Source organism: Oreochromis niloticus, linkage group LG5 (assembly GCF_001858045.2).
Source record: "Oreochromis niloticus isolate F11D_XX linkage group LG5, O_niloticus_UMD_NMBU, whole genome shotgun sequence".
In the NCBI taxonomy this organism is placed as follows: Eukaryota; Metazoa; Chordata; class Actinopteri; order Cichliformes; family Cichlidae; genus Oreochromis; species Oreochromis niloticus.
In genome coordinates this window covers 11645017-11665307 of record NC_031970.2, presented here as the reverse complement: position 1 = coordinate 11665307, position 20291 = coordinate 11645017, and the positions used below count along the sequence as shown (strand labels likewise).

General features: G+C 41.2%; 1 protein-coding gene across 2 annotated transcripts in view; it reads left to right on the top strand.

The window, feature by feature from the left end:
- Positions 1–20291, top strand: part of chd5 (chromodomain helicase DNA binding protein 5) — a 37631-nt gene that overhangs the window by 1130 nt on the left and 16210 nt on the right. For both annotated transcript variants that reach the window (XM_013272859.3, XM_019359104.2), the window contains exons 2-15: positions 6106–6254; positions 11067–11285; positions 11935–12053; positions 12626–12867; positions 12962–13074; positions 13244–13370; positions 13686–13852; positions 14847–15065; positions 16842–17048; positions 17472–17683; positions 18073–18204; positions 18425–18533; positions 19590–19781; positions 20005–20205. In XM_013272859.3, the coding sequence (XP_013128313.1) occupies positions 6106–6254; positions 11067–11285; positions 11935–12053; positions 12626–12867; positions 12962–13074; positions 13244–13370; positions 13686–13852; positions 14847–15065; positions 16842–17048; positions 17472–17683; positions 18073–18204; positions 18425–18533; positions 19590–19781; positions 20005–20205 (2408 nt within the window). The remainder of the gene's footprint in view (positions 1–6105; positions 6255–11066; positions 11286–11934; positions 12054–12625; positions 12868–12961; positions 13075–13243; positions 13371–13685; positions 13853–14846; positions 15066–16841; positions 17049–17471; positions 17684–18072; positions 18205–18424; positions 18534–19589; positions 19782–20004; positions 20206–20291) is intronic.

Here is a 20291-nt window from a genome sequence, read left to right as displayed (position 1 = left end):
TCTGTCCCTTTTTAGCTCGTGGATGTGCTCTTTTGTGGAAAAAAAGAAGGGGGGCTCCGGTGACAATGTGCGTGTTCATTTTGTGGATGATGCGCTGCCGTTAGCGCTCGTGATTAGGAAGCTGTTTCAACTTTAATTCTTTTTTCTCCCACTGCATGGCCGCAGAGGTGTGAAAGCCACGTGTGGGCTACAGTAAACAGAGCTTATCAAGTGTGCTCCTTTGCCTTGCGCGCTGATGACACCGGTTAGGTCACCGGCAGCCCTTCAGCTCTGGGTCGTGCGCGAACTGGAATTAACTCTAACCCACATTCTCTGCGTGCTGCTAATTCATTTCACATGGCAACTTCATACAAGAGAACCTGTGCAATAACATTCTCCAGGCTGAAAAATGAACATGTCATCAACTCTGGCAGTGAACCAGCTTTCAGTGCTCTTACAGTTTCCTCCCTTTTTTTTAAAAAAATGGTCAAGATCAAATCAAGTCACAGGGGGTTTTAAGATTCCCTAATTAATGACCATGCACAAGAAGATACTTGCCAAATTTTGGCCATTTTGTTTTCTTTTGGCTGGTAAGTTTGTTAGGTTTTCTGGCAGGTGTCAATCCTAGGGCACAGGGGAATCCCAGTCTTAGTTTTTTTGGCAGGCATGGCTGTGCTTACTTGTGACATTTACTCAAATTGCTAACTGTGTGGTCCATAATGTACACCAAGGAGCAGGCATCAGAATCTTCATCTGCGTAACACAAACCCAGTTCTGAACTGCTAATGATTGGTTTCTTGATCTAGTGATGCAGCAGCTCAGGTGATGAAGTGCCCTCTTGTTGCAGCCTGCTGAGCTGAATCCAGACATAAGATTGTCCCGTGCAGCCATTGAAGTTCCTTTTATTTTAAAGTTCTTATAGCTTGCTCCAAACATCAGATGGTTGATGTCAAGGGCAAGATTTAAAAGATCCTGCTTTGCCCTCTGCTTCACTTTCACATTACCATGTGGAAAATGTTTGTGGTTGTAAAATACACTCCAAAGCCAAAAACAAAAGTCAGAAAGGTCGGAAAGTAAGAGCCCTGCTTTGGATCAGAGAGCTAGTTTCAGTGAAGTCAAATCACCCCCCAAAAATGAGGTCAGCTGACTCCCTCAATATACTGAATGACCAGGTTTTTCCATCAGTGGTTTGTGTTCTTCCCTGATAACAAAGACATTTTCCTGGATGACAGTACCAGGATTCATTGGGTTAAAACTGAAAGAGCGATTCAATGAGCACGAGACATCATTTTCCAACAGGGACTGGCCACCGCAGAGTACAGACTTTAACCCCTCTAAGAATCTTTGGGATTTGCTAGAGAAGATTTTAGCAGACTGTCAAGCCCATCGCCAATACAAGGCATGAAAGTAACACAGCTCTAGGTGGAAATAGGTGTTGTGACATTGCATAAGCTTATTGAAATGATGCCTTGATGAATGCTGGCCATGATCAAAGCTCAAGGTGCTCAAATGAAATATGTGAGTGTGTGACTGCTTTTTATTGGCCGGTCAGTGTAGATTCAGCATGAAATGAAGCTTCTAAAATCCAATGCAATGTTTTCTCCAGCAGCAGGCCCTCCTCGTCTTAAGTGTTGCTCAAATAATGCAGTGATGCGGAATATAGAATACATGTGAAAGAAGGCACAAGACGTTTTATTTATTAAATATCTTGCTGGTGTGTCTGTTGCATTGGTATTAGGTATTGCTCGTTACAGAGTGACGAAAAGCCATTTACTGGGACACTACTTCGGTGGTTTAATTGTGAGCAGTTGTCACAGTACTGAGTTGCCAAATTACAATCCTTGCTCATTTCGCATGTGTGTTATAAAGCTCTTGAACATCTGAGGCTTTGAAGTGCTGTCACAAAAAATGAGGTAGAATGCATACAATTACTAAATTCAAGGGTACCACTGGTTACCATTTCTTAGACAGAAAAAGGTCATTCATGCCACAATATTCAAAAATTACCTCTGCGTTTAACACGAGGTCTGAGTATTGTGATATCTGCCTTATTTGAGGAAATCCTTTGCATTAAACACACATTTCTTTTGTTTATATACATATTTTTTGACAAGGGTAATTTGTACTTGCTAGTTTTTCTGTGCGTTTATGTGCATCTTAGCAGTAAGCAAGTGAAAAACGAGGCAGACAAAGAGAACGGAGAGTCAGAGGGGGAGTTAGAGCAACATCTGTGACTGCCATCCATATTTAGAGGCAGAATACAGGCACTGATGTGTGTCCTCAGTAACGCATTAGTTTGTTAAACATGTATAAGAAAAGAAGGCTGCAGCTGAATATGGCAGGTGAGTGAATATATATCAGTATTAATTAAGTCTAAAAAATGAAGAATGTGTTTAAATTGCTTAAATATGCTTTGATGGGATTTTTGTAGTCATGTGTTTCTGGCTTCAAAAAAATTTCGTGTAATATAATAAATACCAGTGTGATCCTCTGTGATGACGCACAATGTACCTACTTGAGGGTAAATCTAGTGAAACTCCGACACAGTGGTCCATATTGGTTTTGTCATCATGAAATTGTTCACAAAAGGGAGTCATTCTTCCTAGTCTGAAAATATGACTGTTTTATTGGAATAACTTTCCTTTAATTTGTCATATCACTCACTCATCACAACAAAATGCTGCGGATCAATTGTTATGCTGCTGATATACGAAGCACTTTCCAGACAGTTTATGACCTCATCAGCAGGCTTCAAAGTGATAGACAAGGTCAGAAATCCAGGTCAGAGTTTTCTACCATGAAGACACTTCAGTGCAATTAAAACACAACAGTGTGGGAGCACATTGTGTGTGGACTTCAGACCCCAAAATGCTATCCTATCACAGTCTTTATTTGTTGTGCCATGTAGCGTCCTAAGTCCCTTTGTTTCACTCTGGGCACTTACACTGTCACAGATTGTTCCATTGTGTTTTCTGTTTTAATTGCTTTGTTCTTCCATAAAATTGAAAGATTATCATGGGCTTTTGTGTGCCTACAAATGTTATCCCCAGTTGGAAAAGGGGCTATTTTTGGATCCCTCACTGTGAAAGTTGACACAGTTTTTTTTCTTAATGCGTGTGTATGTAGCCTAAGCATAAAAAAACATGCTTTTAAATATGTTTTTGCAAATGAGTGGTACATCATTTCTTATCTGTTTCCTATCTGTTTATATGGGATGTGCTATGACCTTAGAATAGATATACTACAATTTAATGATGCTATTTGGGCTTTATCCTTCCATCACTTAGATGATAACATTTTCTAATAATAGCCTACGGATGCTTTTGTCTGAAGGCATTTAAAGCCCGAGCCATAAGTACCTAATCGATGAAGAAAGGAAACCCTTTGGCCTCGTCTTCCCTGCATTGTGGGAAGCAATGCTGGGCAGCATTAAGTGGGTATTTCCACACAGGGGCCAACAGAGAAATGACTAATGTGCTTTCCAGTAAACTCTATCTTCCTCACTTGGGACTCGTTCATGAATCTCCCTTCTAATGGGTCAGTCTGGTGGCCAAGCCCTTGCAGGAAGGTCAGAACTGTGTCTGTGCCATCCGTCCACATTTTACAGAAGGCTTGTTTGCCAACTGGAGCTTTGGTCGTCTTCCTAACACAATCTGTTGCCAGACCTCGGTGTGTCACATGACTGAGCACCCTCCCCTACTTCCAACACCTGGCACTGCCTGGTCCAGTCACCAAGCAGAAAGAATATCTCTCCCCTGATGGCTTTCCCCACGGGGACTTCACAGGCCATTTACTTTAGTCAGGGTTCAGATTTTAAGGCAATTCAGGTGATAAACACAGAGCTGTTTCAGGGAGCTGCATTGCTGTGACACATTCCTGTGTAACAAAAAATGATTACTGAGAACCCATGTGTTCAATATTTTATTTGACTCTCTGAGGATCTGTTATCAGCACGTCTTTTAAAGAAACATCAGCAAGCTAACATGGCCCCAGTTACAGCGCTTACAGGCTGATGTTTGGCAGATTTTATATTTAGAACATATATATATAGTTTAGTGCCATCATTAATTACAGTAATGAGCGCGCAAAGCACAATGGTACAGCAGTAAAATAATGTATGACTGCCATTTTTTCTGCAAATTAAAAAATCGACTAGATTATAGTGCAGAAGAACGGATCATTATTAGTAGCTGTCTTATGGCACCATGGTGGTATGTGTTCAATTTTCCAATAAACCAGTTGAACCTGTTGAAATAGTTCATTTAAAACTGCATATACTGAACTCAGTGAAAATATCATCAAAGTAGGGCTCATCCGCTGGGGACCTTGAACGTCTGTATCAAATTTCACGTCAGTCCATTTTCTAGTTATTGAGAAATTTTAGTCTGAACCATAGAGGTTAAACAACCAAGAGGCTGACATTGTCAGGCCTTGAGCATCAGCAGCAGCATGGCTAAAAAGAACTCAGCTCAGTCTGCTCAAAGTGAATTAGGTGCTTATCACCGAACCATTTAAACCCCACATCAGTAACACCGCATCACCACTGTCAAGTTGGATTGATTTATTTTACAATAAGCAGAGCCAAGGGCACAGAGATATGAACTGTACGCTTTGTGTAATCCAAAGCCATCTCGATCTGCACCTGAGCCATGTCATCATCTGTGCATTTGAGAGAGATGTAAGGCTTGCCGTGCTGCCGTCATAAGTTGCCTGGCAGGTGGCTAACCATGCATCTGAGACATAAAAGAGTTCCCCGTTTGAGCTACTGAATACATAAACTCAAGGCTTTATTTAGAAAAATAGAAAGTGGAGAAAAACACAAAGGTCTGTGGGAGAAGAAGAAAGAAGGAATGAGTAGCAAGGCAGTAAATGTCTGTCAGCACCTTTCCTATAATAATATTGGCCAAGAAAAGCACAAGTTACCCCCAGTTAGGGTTGAAGAAGGGATGACACAATTCATCTGGAAGCCAGGGCAGCACAATGAGTTTGACATTGCCTCTGATTAAGGCTTTGAAATCACTGTACTGTATGTGTACGCGTGGAATACCTCCTGCTAGCTTTGCTAAATAGAGGATAAGTGGCTGGTGAGGTTTGTGTGTCTACTACACAGGAATCCCTCCTCCCCAATCTCTCACTCCAGCTACCCAGGGGAGTGGTAGACTGCAGGGCTAGTGTTGGCTGATTGACTCTGATACATGTGCTGCATATTTCATGCCCTCCAGTCTGTCTGCGTGAGACACAGAGAGACGGGAGACATGCAGATAGACAGACTGGAAGAGACAGCGAGACAGTTGGGAGAATGAGATCAAATAAACCTTTTTGGGGCACTACAGTTTCGTCATGTGTGTACAATATTTTCTCTGTGTGACTTTTTACAGAGATGTATTGTTTGGGACTGTCGCTCTCCCTTACTTACTCCTCTGTGACCCACTGTGGCATCAGTGAAGTCTGCTGTGCTCAGCAGTCAGCACGTTTACACAGCAGCTTTGAGACGGTACAGCTGACAACCAGCAGCAGGTCCCTTTAGTCCCAGCAAGCATTAAAGGCAGAAGATATGCTCAGTATACCTCAGTGGTCCTCTAGGGAGTTCCCATTTAGCGGCAGGGCATGCACTCCATTTATTTGTGTTTTGATGGGTAAAGTTGATGCACACTCAATGATGTGTGATTATGAGGTTGATTTTGCCAAGTGCTCCTGTTGGTCTGACATTGATTCATCATTGTTATTTTCACAGGAGGCTAACTGACTTTTCATCGTGGTGAGCTTTCACAGTAGACTGAGCCTGCAGCAAATGAATATTTGTAACATCTATTGTTCATTTTTAATCTTTTTGATTAACCATTTTGTCTGAAATGTCAGAAATTTCGATTTCGATTTCCCAGAACCCGGGCTCACGTCTTCATCTCTTGTTTTGTCTGCCCAAGTTTAAAACCCAAAGGTGTTTAATTCAGAGTAAAATCATATCCACACTTTGATAAAACAAAATCAAAAAATTGAATAACCACTTATTGAGGCAGCAAAATGTACGAGTCAGGCTGAATTTGTCAGTTTAGTCTTATTGCAAGCTGAATTATCTCTGTCGTTTAAGTGTACTAAGCAAATAATTCTCGTTTCCTCCGTGTTCAGATGAGGATGACGAAGGTGAGCGCAACACAGTTCCCCTCACACCTCTCGACCGCTTCTTTTCTGACGACGAGTCCCTCAAACAACAAAAGAAGAAGCCCAAAAAGATGAAGGAGGGAAAATTGCCGAAAGTTAAGAAGAGGAAAAAAGAGGTAAGGCGTAATTCACATTCAGCACCATCTGTCCAGACCTCGGACACAACAGCTTGGCAGGCATTTTGGCTGTAGCCGTATCCCGCATTCTCTATTTCTCAAACCATCGCTCTATTGATGTCTCTGCAATTGGATCAAAGGTGTGTTTTGGCTGCTGGACTGCCTCTGTAATCTAAATGAGAGGCAGTGGACTGTCTCAGGCTTAGGGGAGGTTGGCAGCAGTGTCACTGTTACTGCCAGTGTAAGCTGTGGGCTCCAAGCGACAGTTTAGAGTGTAGATTTGTGCCTGTGGTGCTGGTGCTGATGGCAGGGACTGTAGGTCAGAGGCAATGTGTTCATGCCAATCCAGTAGCGGGAGTCAGAGTTATGACAGAGCGGTTTTGACAGTCCTTCGCCTCTAGCCTCTAATTTCCAATATTTAGATAGCAGGATTGAGCTTTGATTGGCTCAGAGCATTAACACCAGCGTGATGTTGATAATATTCCAGCTTATGAGGTGAACGCCTGCTGCTTTTTTGTGGCTAAAGGAGACAGTTAGAGAATAATGAAAAATTGTAAGGATTAAGAGGTGGCACAGTAGTGTGGTGGTTAGTGCTTGCTTCTTTACAGCAAGGAGGTTACAACCCCTCTGCTCAGGGTTTATCTGTGTGGAGGTTGCACGCTTTCTGTGTTTGAATGGGTTTCATTCAGGTATGCCGGGTTCCTCATATCAAAGTGATTGTTAGGTCAATAGATGATTCTAAATGGGTCATAGGCATGCAAGAGTGTGTGATTATCTGTTTTGCTGCGTTACCACTGTGATTGACTGGTTACCTGTGCAGAGTGTACCCTCATTAGTCAGACTCTAGGCAAGATTTTAAGAAAATGGATGGATGCTACCATCAGTACTGTACTTTATATTATTTGAGTTCCATTTTCTGAGGAGACACTGTTTATAAATTATTAATTATTTAATTTTCAATTTATTATTAAAGAGTTGGTTCGCCACAAACTCAAATTTGCATATTTTTCATCAGGCCTCTAGTGCTATTTATTCATTTGTATGAGCCGCCCAATTCTGTAGATATTGGCTCTAGACATGTTTCCTTTCTCTTGAATATAATGGCGAAAAATACATTTTATTTTGTAGTATTTAAAGCACCAAAAATATAGTAAAAAAACTGAGATGCAGTGCGTCATTCTGGAGTTGTTAAAATACATATTTTTACCCAGTTTTCAGCCATTTTATGTAGAAACAGTTTTCTTTTTACAAATTTGCATCCATCAAAAGAAGTGTAAATAAGCTTTCTAATGGTATAGTGGGGAAAAAACAAGCAGAGTGTATTGAAACAAGCAGTTTTAGGTTAGAGATCCAGTTTTATTCATACAGTGACCTTGTGGTTAAAAGTGCTGAAATTTGGATGATGATTATCTTTGGGCTAATAAGTCTATGAATGACCCTGTTTGCACTACAAAACAATGCATTTGATCCACCGTTACTTCATGATCTGCAGCTTGAAGGGCCATCCTACAAATAAAGTCAGCATTTTTGTGAAGTCAGCTCTTTAACTTCTGGAAAAGTTTTGTTTCTTCAAATTTCTTCAAAAGCCCAGAGGCTAAAAGAAATATTTATTATTCAGTAATTACAGGAATTCGCTGTATTCCCAGTGATCTCCCCGCTCATGTTGGCGAGCTGTAACCGTGTCAGTGACATAGCCAGGATGTTCCCCTCCGCTGACTGGAGATGCCAGGAGTACCGTGAGGAGTTTGGCTGGCCATGCTGCCACTCGGCCCTTTGGCTGCTTGTGGTAAACACTAAGCTCTGGGTCTCACTGAGCTAATGAAGCGGGGGGCTCCCCGTGACACTCTCCTTTCCCTAACTTACAGACACTGCTCTGTATTCTCCTTTTCTTCCCTCTCCTCCTGTCTCCCACATGCATCACCTCACTTTGCTTTGATTATGATGCTGCTGCTTTCTTTCGGTCTTGCTTTCTTGCTCCCCACCTTGCTGTATTTGTGTCTTTTTTCCCCTCCCATTGAGAAACCATTGCTCCTGTAATTCACTTCCAGTCACTCCCCAAAGGCTGGTGTCAGATAGGGGCCAAAAGTCAATTGGGGTCAGAGACTGTCAGTAGCACATCCCAGTCTGAGTTCACAGCTACTGGCGGGAGTAATGATAGCCACAGAGAGGTGCGCTGCGTTTGCTTGTCTTCTTCAGTCTGCAGTTAAACAAAGAAGCTGTGTAGGTATGACAGGATATTTAATGGGCTTTTAAAATATCTGTTAAATCAGTGAATTCTGGGTTTATGAAGAACAATTCATTTTAGCAGCAGAGGAAACTGCTGCATTTTGGCCACAATAAAACCCCCCCATGTAGCTGGTTCTTGTAGCATTCACATTTCGCTGAAATACAGTCAGTTTGAGATGAGCTTCTGTCTTGTTTTTATAACTTCTATATCCTCTCTGGGATTGTGAGTCAACAAAGAGCTGTTTCTGATTTCTGGAGAAAAGGAGAGGCCGTTGTTTAGAAACCATAAAATAAATTCTTAGAGCAGTTTTCCTTTTTTTCCTGTTGCACTACATTTTATTGAACATCCACTTCTTCGCTCATTTGATATTTTCTGTGGCATCCGCTCCAATCTCCCTAAGGCAGAGCCATTATGGGAAAGCATCTAATTTGATTAGGTTATCAGCACTTATCTGATTTTCTTTCCTCTGAAAGAACAGACACCATCTTTGCTGCTGTGCTGTTGTGTCCTTTGCTTTTATGATATGTGTTTAACATTGAACTCAGGGCCACCAAGAGACTGTTGCACAGTTTCACCTTGTCTTTGCAGTTGCTCTCAATAGTGGTTCTGCTTCTTTGCTTTTTGCTCCTCCATCTCCACCCCATCCCCCATCCACAATCTTCAATTTACTCTCTCTCTCCTTCTTTCTTTCTCTCTCTCTCTCTCTCTCTCCCTCCTTCTTCTTCTTATGCATAAATGAGATTTGTCTAGACGGGTGCTGGAGCACTGGCTCTGCAACCACAGGCCTCTGCATAACAAGCTCGTTATGCAAACGTGTCTGATTGGATGGCGCTGTTCCATTGGCTGCTGCTGTGATAGAGTGTGTGTGTGGGGGGTGGGGGAGTGAGTGGCAGGATAGAAAGAAAGAGTGAGAGAGGAAAGAGAAAGGGGGAGAAGTTAAGAGATAGAGTGAGAGAGAAAATAATGGGGTGGAGGGGTGAGAGAGGAGAGCTATGAGATGTAAAGGAGAGAAAGTAAGAGGAGGAGAGAGAGAGAGAGAACGAGAGAGAGTTAGAGAGAGCCAGACACTGCTCAAATTTGGTCACCATGGCAACACAGCCAGGCTGCTGGTAGGGTTGGCGGGCGCTGCGGCAACGTGAGCCTTTCCACTGCGCTACAGAGCGAAACGCCTGCAAGTCTCTCCATGGAGCCACACAGGCCTGCTGAGCAACAGGCAGCGAGCAGAGCACAAAGCTGCTGTGCTCTAATTTTGCTCCACTGCATGTGCACACACAAGTTCACTCACACATACAGTCATGTTTTACATATGCATAAACACGCGCGAAAAGGAACTCTCACAAAAATAGCGATTTTTTTTTAAAAAAAGGAAAGCACTCACAAAGAATGAGCGCACCCACACACACACACACACACACACACACACAAAAAAAAGAAAAACATGTCTACAAACACACAAAAATGCTCTCTCACAGGAACGTGCCCAGTCAGAGACAGGGGCACAAATGGAAATGCATATGCATACTTCCACAGGCCTACCACATTCAAACACACAAATAATTAGGTGGCATGTGCATGATGAGAGAAACAGCACACACTTTCCCCCTCTCGCTTACTCATGCGCACATACTATTGTGAGCAACCACTAGCTAGAATTTGTTCATATGCAGCATTCTTGGTCACACAAACAACACCTGTTAACTGTTAAATCCATACAGCCTTCCAGATGTCTCATATTAAACCAGCAGGATGCAACTCAGGCTACAGATTAACTCTGAGCTCTGATTGGCTTGGGTACCTCTTTTTCTGGGTTTTCGTTTCGTTTAAAAGCACATTTAAAAGGTGACCATGCATCCGCCTTGACTCTTCATCAAGTCACTGCTTGCTTGTACTAATTTAAATATTTCATCACAGGCAGAAGAGTTATCATATTAGCAAGGCAGCGACACTTTCGAGTGATGTAATTTAATTTATGCAAATGCCATCAAGTAGAAGCTTTTATCTAAACTGCTTTAAAGTGCATTCACAGCATATGTTTTTAGAGTGGGTGGCCTCTGTGGGAGCTCTAATCCCTCACCCTGGCAAAATTAATGTCATGCTTATTTGCTCTATCAAGTTTAGTATTTTAATTATCCCCACCTTTTTATCGCTAGATATAAATTGGGTCTCAGAAGATTGCTCCTAGATTTCTTTTGTCCTGCTGTTTGTAAAATCCAAACCTGGAATCTAGTTGTGTCTCAGGAATCTGGCTTTGATGGCAGCTTTAGTCAGTCACACTCACGCCCTTAGGTAGAGCTGAAGCGAGATTCAAAGCCAGATTCTACTTGTTTACATTTATAAAAATAGCTGCTTGGCAGAAGCTCTACACTACATCAAAGAAATAGCTTAGACAACATTTTCACTTAGTAAAAATATAAATCCAAATGTACTAAAATATACTTTCAGCCTGTAAAGATGCCAGATTGAGACTGAGAAAGATTTTAATGAGTGACATGTTAACCTTTGCACAATTAAACAATATGCTGGGCTTGGTTATTTGGTTGTTGGTGTATATGTAATGTTTTTTTTACCTTCTCAAAATCCTCCAGGGAGCAATTCAGGCACGACTTGACAGTGACCTGGAAGAGACTTCAGAGGTGGAGGAGGAACGGGAACGTCCGGAAATCGGCTCTGAAAGTGAGAGCAGCATGTACGGTCCCACCAAGAAGAAGAAGAAGAAACCTAAGGAGAAGAAAGAGAAAAAGCCCAGAAAGAAGAAGAGAGATGAAGAGGATGACGACGATGATGATGATGATGGTAACATGAAAGTAAGTGTAGGTTCATGATGCTGACAGAAATTGTCCAAAGTTGTTATCACACAGCACAAGGCCAGCCCTGTTCTCCATGCTTTAACTCCACTTGGTTAAGGTCAGTGAGCTGCCTGGGTGAAATGTGCGGGGAGCTGGACTGTGAATTCGCTGGACAATTACCTGCTGTTCTCACATGTGCAAATGGAGGGAACCGGCAGGTTAAAGAGCGTTTAGAGTCTGATCCGTTTGTAACGGACATTTGCATTTCTCTCACCTTTGTCAGCTAATCTCTAGAGAAGTTCGGGGGGTAATGCATGTGTAAAAATCACATTTGTCAAAATAAGTGACCATTCATTTCTTTATACAATAATCTGACGATAATGAAAAAACGTAATGATGCCAAGACTAAGTTTAATATTAAGTCTCAATTGACTAATGGTAGATGAAGTCAGGGAAGGTGTTTAACTTTTTAGCATAGTTATCATTATTATAGGCTTGCTTTGAAAGAAATAGTGTCTGAAAATATACCGAAACCTTGAAAACATGGCGTGTGATCCTTTTTTTTGGATGTGGAAGGGTAAAAGATTAAAATAACTTTAATCTTCACATTTCATGTATTAAACATCATTAACATATGTGCGTTGATCTGTTATCTGTACACCCCTAGGAGCCTAAATCATCGAGCCAGCTGATGCACGAATGGGGTCTTGAAGATGTTCAGTATGGCTTCACTGAGGATGACTATAAAACCATTACCAACTACAAGGCTTTCAGCCAGTTCCTCAGGCAAGCATCTAATTTTGTCTGGATGATCTTTCATTGTGCTAAAGTGCTTTGTTTTGCCTCAGTTTCTCTGGACTGTCAAAGTCATTCTCTGAGAGTCTTCCAGCAAAACTCCACTGTGAGACTAGACTGTGTTGTGACGAGCAAACACTGCTCTTTTTGTTTGAGCTAGAAAGCTCGGCTGTTGGTATAAAGAGTCTGTCTCACCTGGGGCTGTCTGGCTCGGCTAAGCTTCTGCTCTGACAAAGTGGAGCATGAGCTCCTGCAGTGCCCCCTGTGTGTAGTCAGCTGCTTACTGGATGCCTGTGACAGCCAGGAGGCTCTGGGACTCGGTGCTCTGACCCACTATCTTTCACAGGCCAGCGTGCCAAACCTCAAGCTGTTGCCTGACAAATCGCAAACATGACATGCACACAGCAAAGCAGGGAGAATAAAACTTAAGGGGCAGTGGAGTGTCAGCAAATCAAGACCCAGTTCCCTCCAGTGCTGTGGGAAGTAGAGCTTCTATTAACAGGAATGAAGTGTGACATAATAAAGCTGCCATTGTTGTTTCATCTCCCCCTGGTTTGATTCAGGCCTCTCATTGCCAAGAAGAACCCGAAGATTCCCATGTCAAAGATGATGACAGTGTTAGGGGCCAAGTGGCGAGAGTTCAGTGCCAACAACCCGTTCAAAGGTGCATCTGCCACCGCTGTGGCCGCCGCTGTGGCTGCTGCAGTGGAAACGGTTACTGTGGCACAGCCAACGTCTGTCAGCAGCAGCCAGCTGAGCTCTCAGCTGGGGCCGATCAAAAAAGCCAAAACCAAAGAGGGAAAGGGTAAGACCTAATAAAAAGCGAGATCATTTTTAAGAAACGATAGCAAGAATGCCATCTGATTAACAGATCTCATGACTGACTCTGTGTGTGCCAGGACCAGGAGTTAGAAAGAGAAGTAAGACTGTGAAAGAAGTGAAGAAGAAGCCCAAGCCGAAGAAGACCAAATCAAAGTCGGGCCAAAGTGGGAAGAAGAAGAAAGCATCCTCGGTATGTCTTGCAGAACCCCTTTCCCTCAGCTCATTTCTCAGTTTTTTCAGTCCATGCTTTGAATGACATCAAAGCCACCGGCCTGTTTGCAGCACTTATTGTGAAAGTTGATTTATCTTAATTCTTTCTGTAGTTCTGCGCTCCTTAGTTTCTGTGTTTGCTTTTCTAGAGTGAGGAGGACTTCCTGGAGGAGTCGGACTTTGATGACATCAGCATCCACAGTGCCTCTGTGCTTTCTGATACCTCGGGGGCCGCCACCAAGAAAAAGGCCCGACGTGGGCGGAAAAAAAGGAAAAGTATGTTTACTGTCTACTCTTGCCATGCTCTGCGGTGTGTTTTTCCCTCTAAAATCCCATTGAAATCCCTCAGAACCAGACTGTTTGATTTTGGGTAATGAGTAAATTAAAATGTATTTTTTTAAGCTTTATTTATTCTGGGAATGCTTTCTAAAGGCAGATGGTCTTCCACAGCAGCTAGTGTGCTTATACTCATTAAGAGTTTTTTTTATATAGAGGATTCTAATTATCTTTTTTAAATCTATGCATTCATATCCATGTGACTCTCTATATGAGGGAACTGCCCATATTTAAATATTCTGTAACCTTCTCCAGAGGAGGACGGTGATGGCTATGAGACAGACCACCAAGACTACTGTGAGGTTTGCCAGCAGGGTGGAGAGATCATCCTGTGCGACACCTGTCCCAGAGCTTACCACCTGGTCTGTCTGGACCCTGAGCTGGAGAAGGCCCCAGAGGGAAAATGGAGCTGTCCACACTGTGTAAGTACATTAGTTTGGGCAGACTGACACATTTTGTAAGGTGGTGACTGCCCAAGTTGGATTCATGAGAGTTATTTTTGGTGATATCTTGGATGCAACTAGTCCAGGGCTATACAATGTAACAGCCTGAACTGTTGGCACAGTCTTTAACCATCAGCTCAAGTGTGATGTGAATACGGAGTCAATAAAACGGGGTTAACAGAGAATACGTTTGTTAACGAGGCTGAACTCTTTCCATGTTAATAAAAAACTGTATGCAATTTTTAGTATTAATTTTTAGGAAGTCTGACACATCTTCTTGCTGGTCAGGTTTTTCATCTATTAAGGATTGAAACTCCCTCAGAAGTATTGTTAACACCTGCTCTGAAATCACAGGGATCAGGCAGAGAGATTTGTGCTCACTGTGAGGAAATCAGGTGTTAAATAAGGCAAAAAACATTATTATCCATCCTGAGCATGTTTTGCCATCTGAGTTCAGGAAGTTGCTCTCAGGTCGCTGTTACTTTGTACCCAGTGTAGAACAAACAGATACTTAAAATCCTTCATTACCTCAGATATTAGACAATTAATGCTGACAGGGGTCATTCAGGTTATTTTTTCTGTGATCATTATTATTATTTTATTTTTAATGGCTTTTTATTCTTATGATGTTAGTTGATTTCTGCCTTGACGTGCAACAGTGTTTGTGATTAGCATTTAAAGACTGTAGGTTGTGTGACTATTAAGAGGAATCTTTGACTTTGTGAATAGGTTTTGTGTATAAACTGCAAACAAACTGTGCTTTTTCAGGATTAGATATCAGAACCTGAAAACAGCCAAGAAATCACGCAATTAAGAACAACTGGAATTTCAGTGTTCACAATGTTTGTTATCTTTACTTTACTTTCTGCAAATATCTCTAACTATGTCTGAAACATTGACATAGTTAGAGTTAAATTGAATATGGATGCTTTGTTTTACTCCCTAACATGCCCACATCAACTGTGTCCTTCAGGAGAAGGAGGGAATCCAGTGGGAGGCCAAAGATGAAGATGAAGATGAGGAGGAGGCTCCAGGTGAGGAAGAGGATGACCACATGGAGTTTTGCAGAGTTTGTAAAGATGGAGGAGAGCTGCTGTGTTGTGATACCTGCCCATCATCCTACCATATCCACTGCCTCAACCCGCCGCTTCCCGAGATACCAAATGGGGAGTGGTTATGTCCGCGCTGTATGGTAAGCTCATCTCAGTAGAATTTGATATTGTTTTGCTGTAGTTTAAAAGGGCTAATAATTAGGCTTAGGTTCATGAAAATGTTGTAGTCAGAACAACTGGACATTTTACATACACTCATGATGGACATGAATGCCATGAATGGTACTTTGGGGATTTTCAGGATTTCTGAACTGTTTTTTTCCCCAGCATAAATGGTTGTACAGCAGACACTCTTAATGATTTTAAACAAGAACTGAGTGCACAAGTTTGATTTATTTTAGATTTACTATAATCCACACAGTGCCAAAGTGTTCTTGTAGTTTCTAATATATCCATATACTCTCAATAATATGTGGAGAAACTTTTCTTAGCAAGATGCATCTTGACAGGACACTTTTGGTAGTCATAAACAAACTTAAGGCATAATTCTGGCTGGATATTTGACAACTCTTCTTGGCAGAATTGGTAAAGTTAATTAGTTGGTTTCCTTGAAAGTATCCAGTTTTTAAGCCTGCTTCACACATTTTCAATAGTTTTGAGATCTGTGTTTTAGGAAGCCCATTCCAGAAGTTTAATCTTAACCCACTATATCCATTTCAAAAAACAGTTTTTATGTTTGTTTGGGATAACTGTCTTGTTGGAGTACTCCACTGTATTCAAGTTCTTGAACTTAGTCCACCTTTTTAATAACTTTATAGCTGGTACAATAATCTTAGATTTGAAAGTCTCACCTTTAAGCCTCTAAACACTGCCATTGTGGTCAGCTTGCCAAATTGTTGATTCTCTGACCATAAAACTTTCTCTAGGAGGCATTTCAGTCCAGCTTGAAGGTGTTGGTTTTGTTCAGCACCTTCTAAATCCATAGTGATGTAAAACTCGATTCATTGTTTGAACAGATGATCTTGGAATCTGCAGGGGTTTGGTTTTTTTTTAGAAATGGCTTCAAGAGATCTTCCTAAATTGTATAAATCTACAGTTTTCCTTGTTAGAGCTTCACCAAGTTCCTTGGACTTTCGTATTGGTCTGAGTGTTGTTAAACAAATCCTTTTCTATGCTGGCAAAGAGAGAACTACCAGGCCTGGTCAAAATAAAAGACATTGTAGAGCCTTTAGCACCACTAATGAAAAGCTTTAAGTGAGTGTATGTTGTATATGTATGTGTACTTTTGACCCTGTGTGCATTAGAGAAAATTGAAAATAAATACAAACTTGTGCACCAAAATCTTATTGTTTTAAAGTCAATATGCTATCAATTCATTCATCATTCATCCTGGAAAAAGAGCAGTTCAAAAAATCATTAAAAGCCCAAAATTAGTGTGACATTCATCTCCATGATGAGTGTAAGTAACCCTCTGACCACAATTGTATATGTGCACAATGATATTTAGTTTAACATTTTCTTGGGTGATTCAGTTCAAATTATTTTGTTTTTCAGTCTTTTCTCTTTGATGTTTAACGTCATGCTGCCCGGGGAGTACAAATGTGACACATTTACATCATGTTGATGTTAATTATAGAGCGCTGTCACTGATACATAATTGAATAAAGCATAAATATATATTGTTAGAAAGCCACAGCAAATAAGGGGCCAAAGTGACCTCTTTCACTTTGATAAGTGTGCACACCTACAGCAGTTTCAGCCATATTAGCTTGTTGATGTTAATGTGAAATATGTCTCGTTTAGGAGGGTGAATGCTTGTCAAAGACTTTCATATTTTTACAGAAACTCATTATTGTTACTTAGTCAGAAGCTAAGAAGAGCTGAGTGTGTGACAGAACCTTACTTTTTCCTTGCAGTGCCCTCCCCTCAAAGGAAAAGTACAAAAGATTCTGCACTGGACGTGGGGAGAAGCTCCGCTGCCAGCCGAACCACCTACAGGACCTGATGGCAAGCCAACAGATCCGCTCACCAAGCCCCCGCTCAAGGGCCGCCCAGAGAGGGAGTTCTTTGTTAAGTGGGCTGGCCTTTCGTACTGGCACTGCTCCTGGGTCAGCGAACTGCAGGTGAGATGCCAGAAGTCAGTCCAGTCTCAAATTAACATTTCTGCTCTTCTTGGCCAAAGTGTTCTCTTTGTTAAATATAGAACAAACCGAAGGAGCCAAGAGAGGATTTTACTGGACGATCTATTACTTTTTAATATAATATTAGAAAAACGCAATGTCCTTTAGCTATTTTGTTTTTAGAGCAATCTATTTTTCAGTTTTTCATGGAGAAGTTTTCCGTCAAATGCTCGACACAGTACCTAATTTATTTTACAGGAACTTTTTCTTTATTAATATCAGTCTGGGTTTTTTGTAACTAATTAAATCAGTTTCATTGTTATAGATGAAAAATAATATAATGCATTTTTGTACCTCCTTCGCTCAAGGAGGTGCTTGAAGGAAACTTACAAAACCAATAGTTTTGCTTTGTTGCTGGTTGTGCAGTTGGAGCTGTACCACACGGTCATGTACCGGAACTATCAGCGTAAGAACGACATGGACGAGCCCCCGCCATATGACTACGGCTCCGGAGAGGAGGAGCTCAACAGTGAGAAGAGGAAGAGCAAAGATCCCCAGTATGCTGCGATGGAGGAGCGCTTCTACCGTTATGGCATTAAACCAGAGTGGATGGTTATCCACCGGATACTCAATCATAGGTGGCTGCTCACACAGACTCTCAGATCAGGATTTTCAGGATGTATTTAAAATACAATAAATTTTATAGACCTGAAATTATTATAACAAAGCTACTGCTCTGAATTAATTTGTACTAGTTGCCATCTTGCTTTTACTCTCTCACCCATATTTCTCTTTGGATGGATGTTATTCATCACCACATAGACAAATGAGGTTATTGGTCTTTAGATTTTCTTACTTTTTGAAATAATTAGAATATTTTTTCTATTTTGTTGCTTATAAATGATTATAGCTAAAGCTAAATGATTATCTTCCATATGGCGGTCTCATGTCAAGTTGTTTTTCAGTGTCTGTTTAATGATCAGTATGATACACTTTCTAAAACCTGCAGCTGTTTTCTGCTTTGTAGTTTTGATAAAGATGGTGACGTGCACTACTTGATCAAGTGGAGAGACCTGCCCTACGACCAGTGCACCTGGGAGGTGGATGATTTTGACATCCCAGATTATGAAAGTCATAAACCTTCTTACTGGGATCACAGGTTAGTTAACTGTATTTTGTACCTTTTTCAAGTAGGTTTGTCACGGTGTGAGGATGACAGCGAGAACACAGAAATCCCCTGCACACAAAAGTAAACAAAAGCATATGCCTACATCTGCCGCTGTTTCCCTTCATCCTCGCCCTCTGTCTGTGACAACCGTTAGAGTCATTTGTTGTCACATGAAATTGTTGCTTCATTATTTTTTTTTCCTTTTTCTCAGAGAGCAAATTTTAGGAGAGGATCAGCGCCCCCTTGTGGTGAGGAAAGGCAAGAAACTAAAAGAGGACCATCCAAAAAGAGAAGTCCCTCCTGATGCTCCAATCATAGATGTAAGTTTGGATATTTGGGTCCACTTCTGCCAACTGAACTGTGTTCGCCTGCAGCAGGTTTTTGCAGCAAACATTTCAAAAGTAATGCTGTCGATCTAAAGCTACAATTTATCGTGGCTGATCATCTTGGATTCTATATTTTAACTGCACATATACAGTACTGTGAAAAAGTATGAGTCACCCCTCATTTCTTTGCATTTTGTTTGGAAAATGGTAAATAGGTGCTATGAAATATGGGCTACATGGATATAAAGAATAGAAGTCAAAACCAGAGTTTGTACCATTCTAATGAGCTTGATATGAACACCTTCATTCTTCCGGACAGCCTGAACTCTCTTGGGCAATCCTTCATATAATTTCTTTAAGTATAATTCAGGGATAGTTCTCCAGGCCTCTTGAAGGACATTCAAAGCTCTTCTTTGGATGTTGACTGTGTTCTGTTCAATTCTCTGTCAAGAGGATCCGACACTGTTTCAGTAGGGTTGAAATCCAGGCTTTGGGGAGACCAATCCATAACTGATAGTTTTCCATTTTGTGTTTTTCTATTCGGGTATGCTTTTACTGCACTGAGAGTGCTTTAAAATGGCATTGCATGTTGGATCAAAATCTTATGGTACTGTTCTGCAATTATAATAGAGTTTTCACCATGTTTTACATGGTGAAGCACCAGATGCATCTCTCAGATCTTATCTCGTTTTCCTGGATTTTTTCACATTTCATAAGGACATGACTTTTAGATACTGTTCATCTGCTGTTGGTAGTTTTTTAGGCCTCCCGCGTCTTGTTTTGTCCAACTGTTCATTTTTTCAAAGGCAAATTATGTGTTTTTGTGACAGATTGCTTGTAATGAAGCCCATAAAGATAAAATTTCAGATTTGTCCTTTGCTAAGTTTTCTTATGTTTATGCTAATGTTTTTTTATGCTTAAATGATTCATAGGTTGATATTAAGTTGTTCAAAAACTACAAGATCTGGACTGAAAATGAGCGCCAAAGTAAAAAAATAAAAAAGCATTGAAAGACTCATACAAGATACTGCCTCCTTTTTCTATTATCAGCCCACCATCAAGTTTGAGCACCAGCCATGGTACATTAATGCCACTGGGGGAACGCTACACCCGTACCAGCTGGAAGGCCTGAACTGGTTGAGGTTCTCTTGGGCTCAGGGCACAGATACGATCCTGGCTGATGAAATGGGCCTGGGAAAAACGGTGCAGACAATAGTGTTTCTCTACTCGCTGTATAAGGAGGTAAGACTGAAAGGCTGTCCTCTTTTATCATTTCCATATTGCATTGCATAGATCACATTTTGGTTCTGTGAGTGTAATTCATAAAGCACCTGTTAGTAATATAAATGGGAATATAAACTTAGAGCTAATAATATTGTGCGTAAAAAGTAAAATGATAAACTGAGTTCTTCTTCATGTGATGTATTTTATGGTGAAGTAACCTCATGTCTCCGGTCTCTGTCAGGGTCATTCCAAAGGACCTTTCTTGGTGAGCGCACCCCTTTCCACTATCATTAACTGGGAGAGAGAATTTGAGATGTGGGCTCCAGATTTCTATGTGGTGACTTACACTGGAGACAAAGACAGCAGGGCAATCATCAGGGAGAACGAGTTCACCTTTGAAGACAGTGCAGTAAAATCAGGGCGAAAGGTGTTCCGTATGAAGGTAGTGTACCTCATGCTCATCCATGTTTTTCTCACCAAACCCCAGTCAAAATACTGTTTTTCAAGTGCATGCTTTTTGAATCCGCA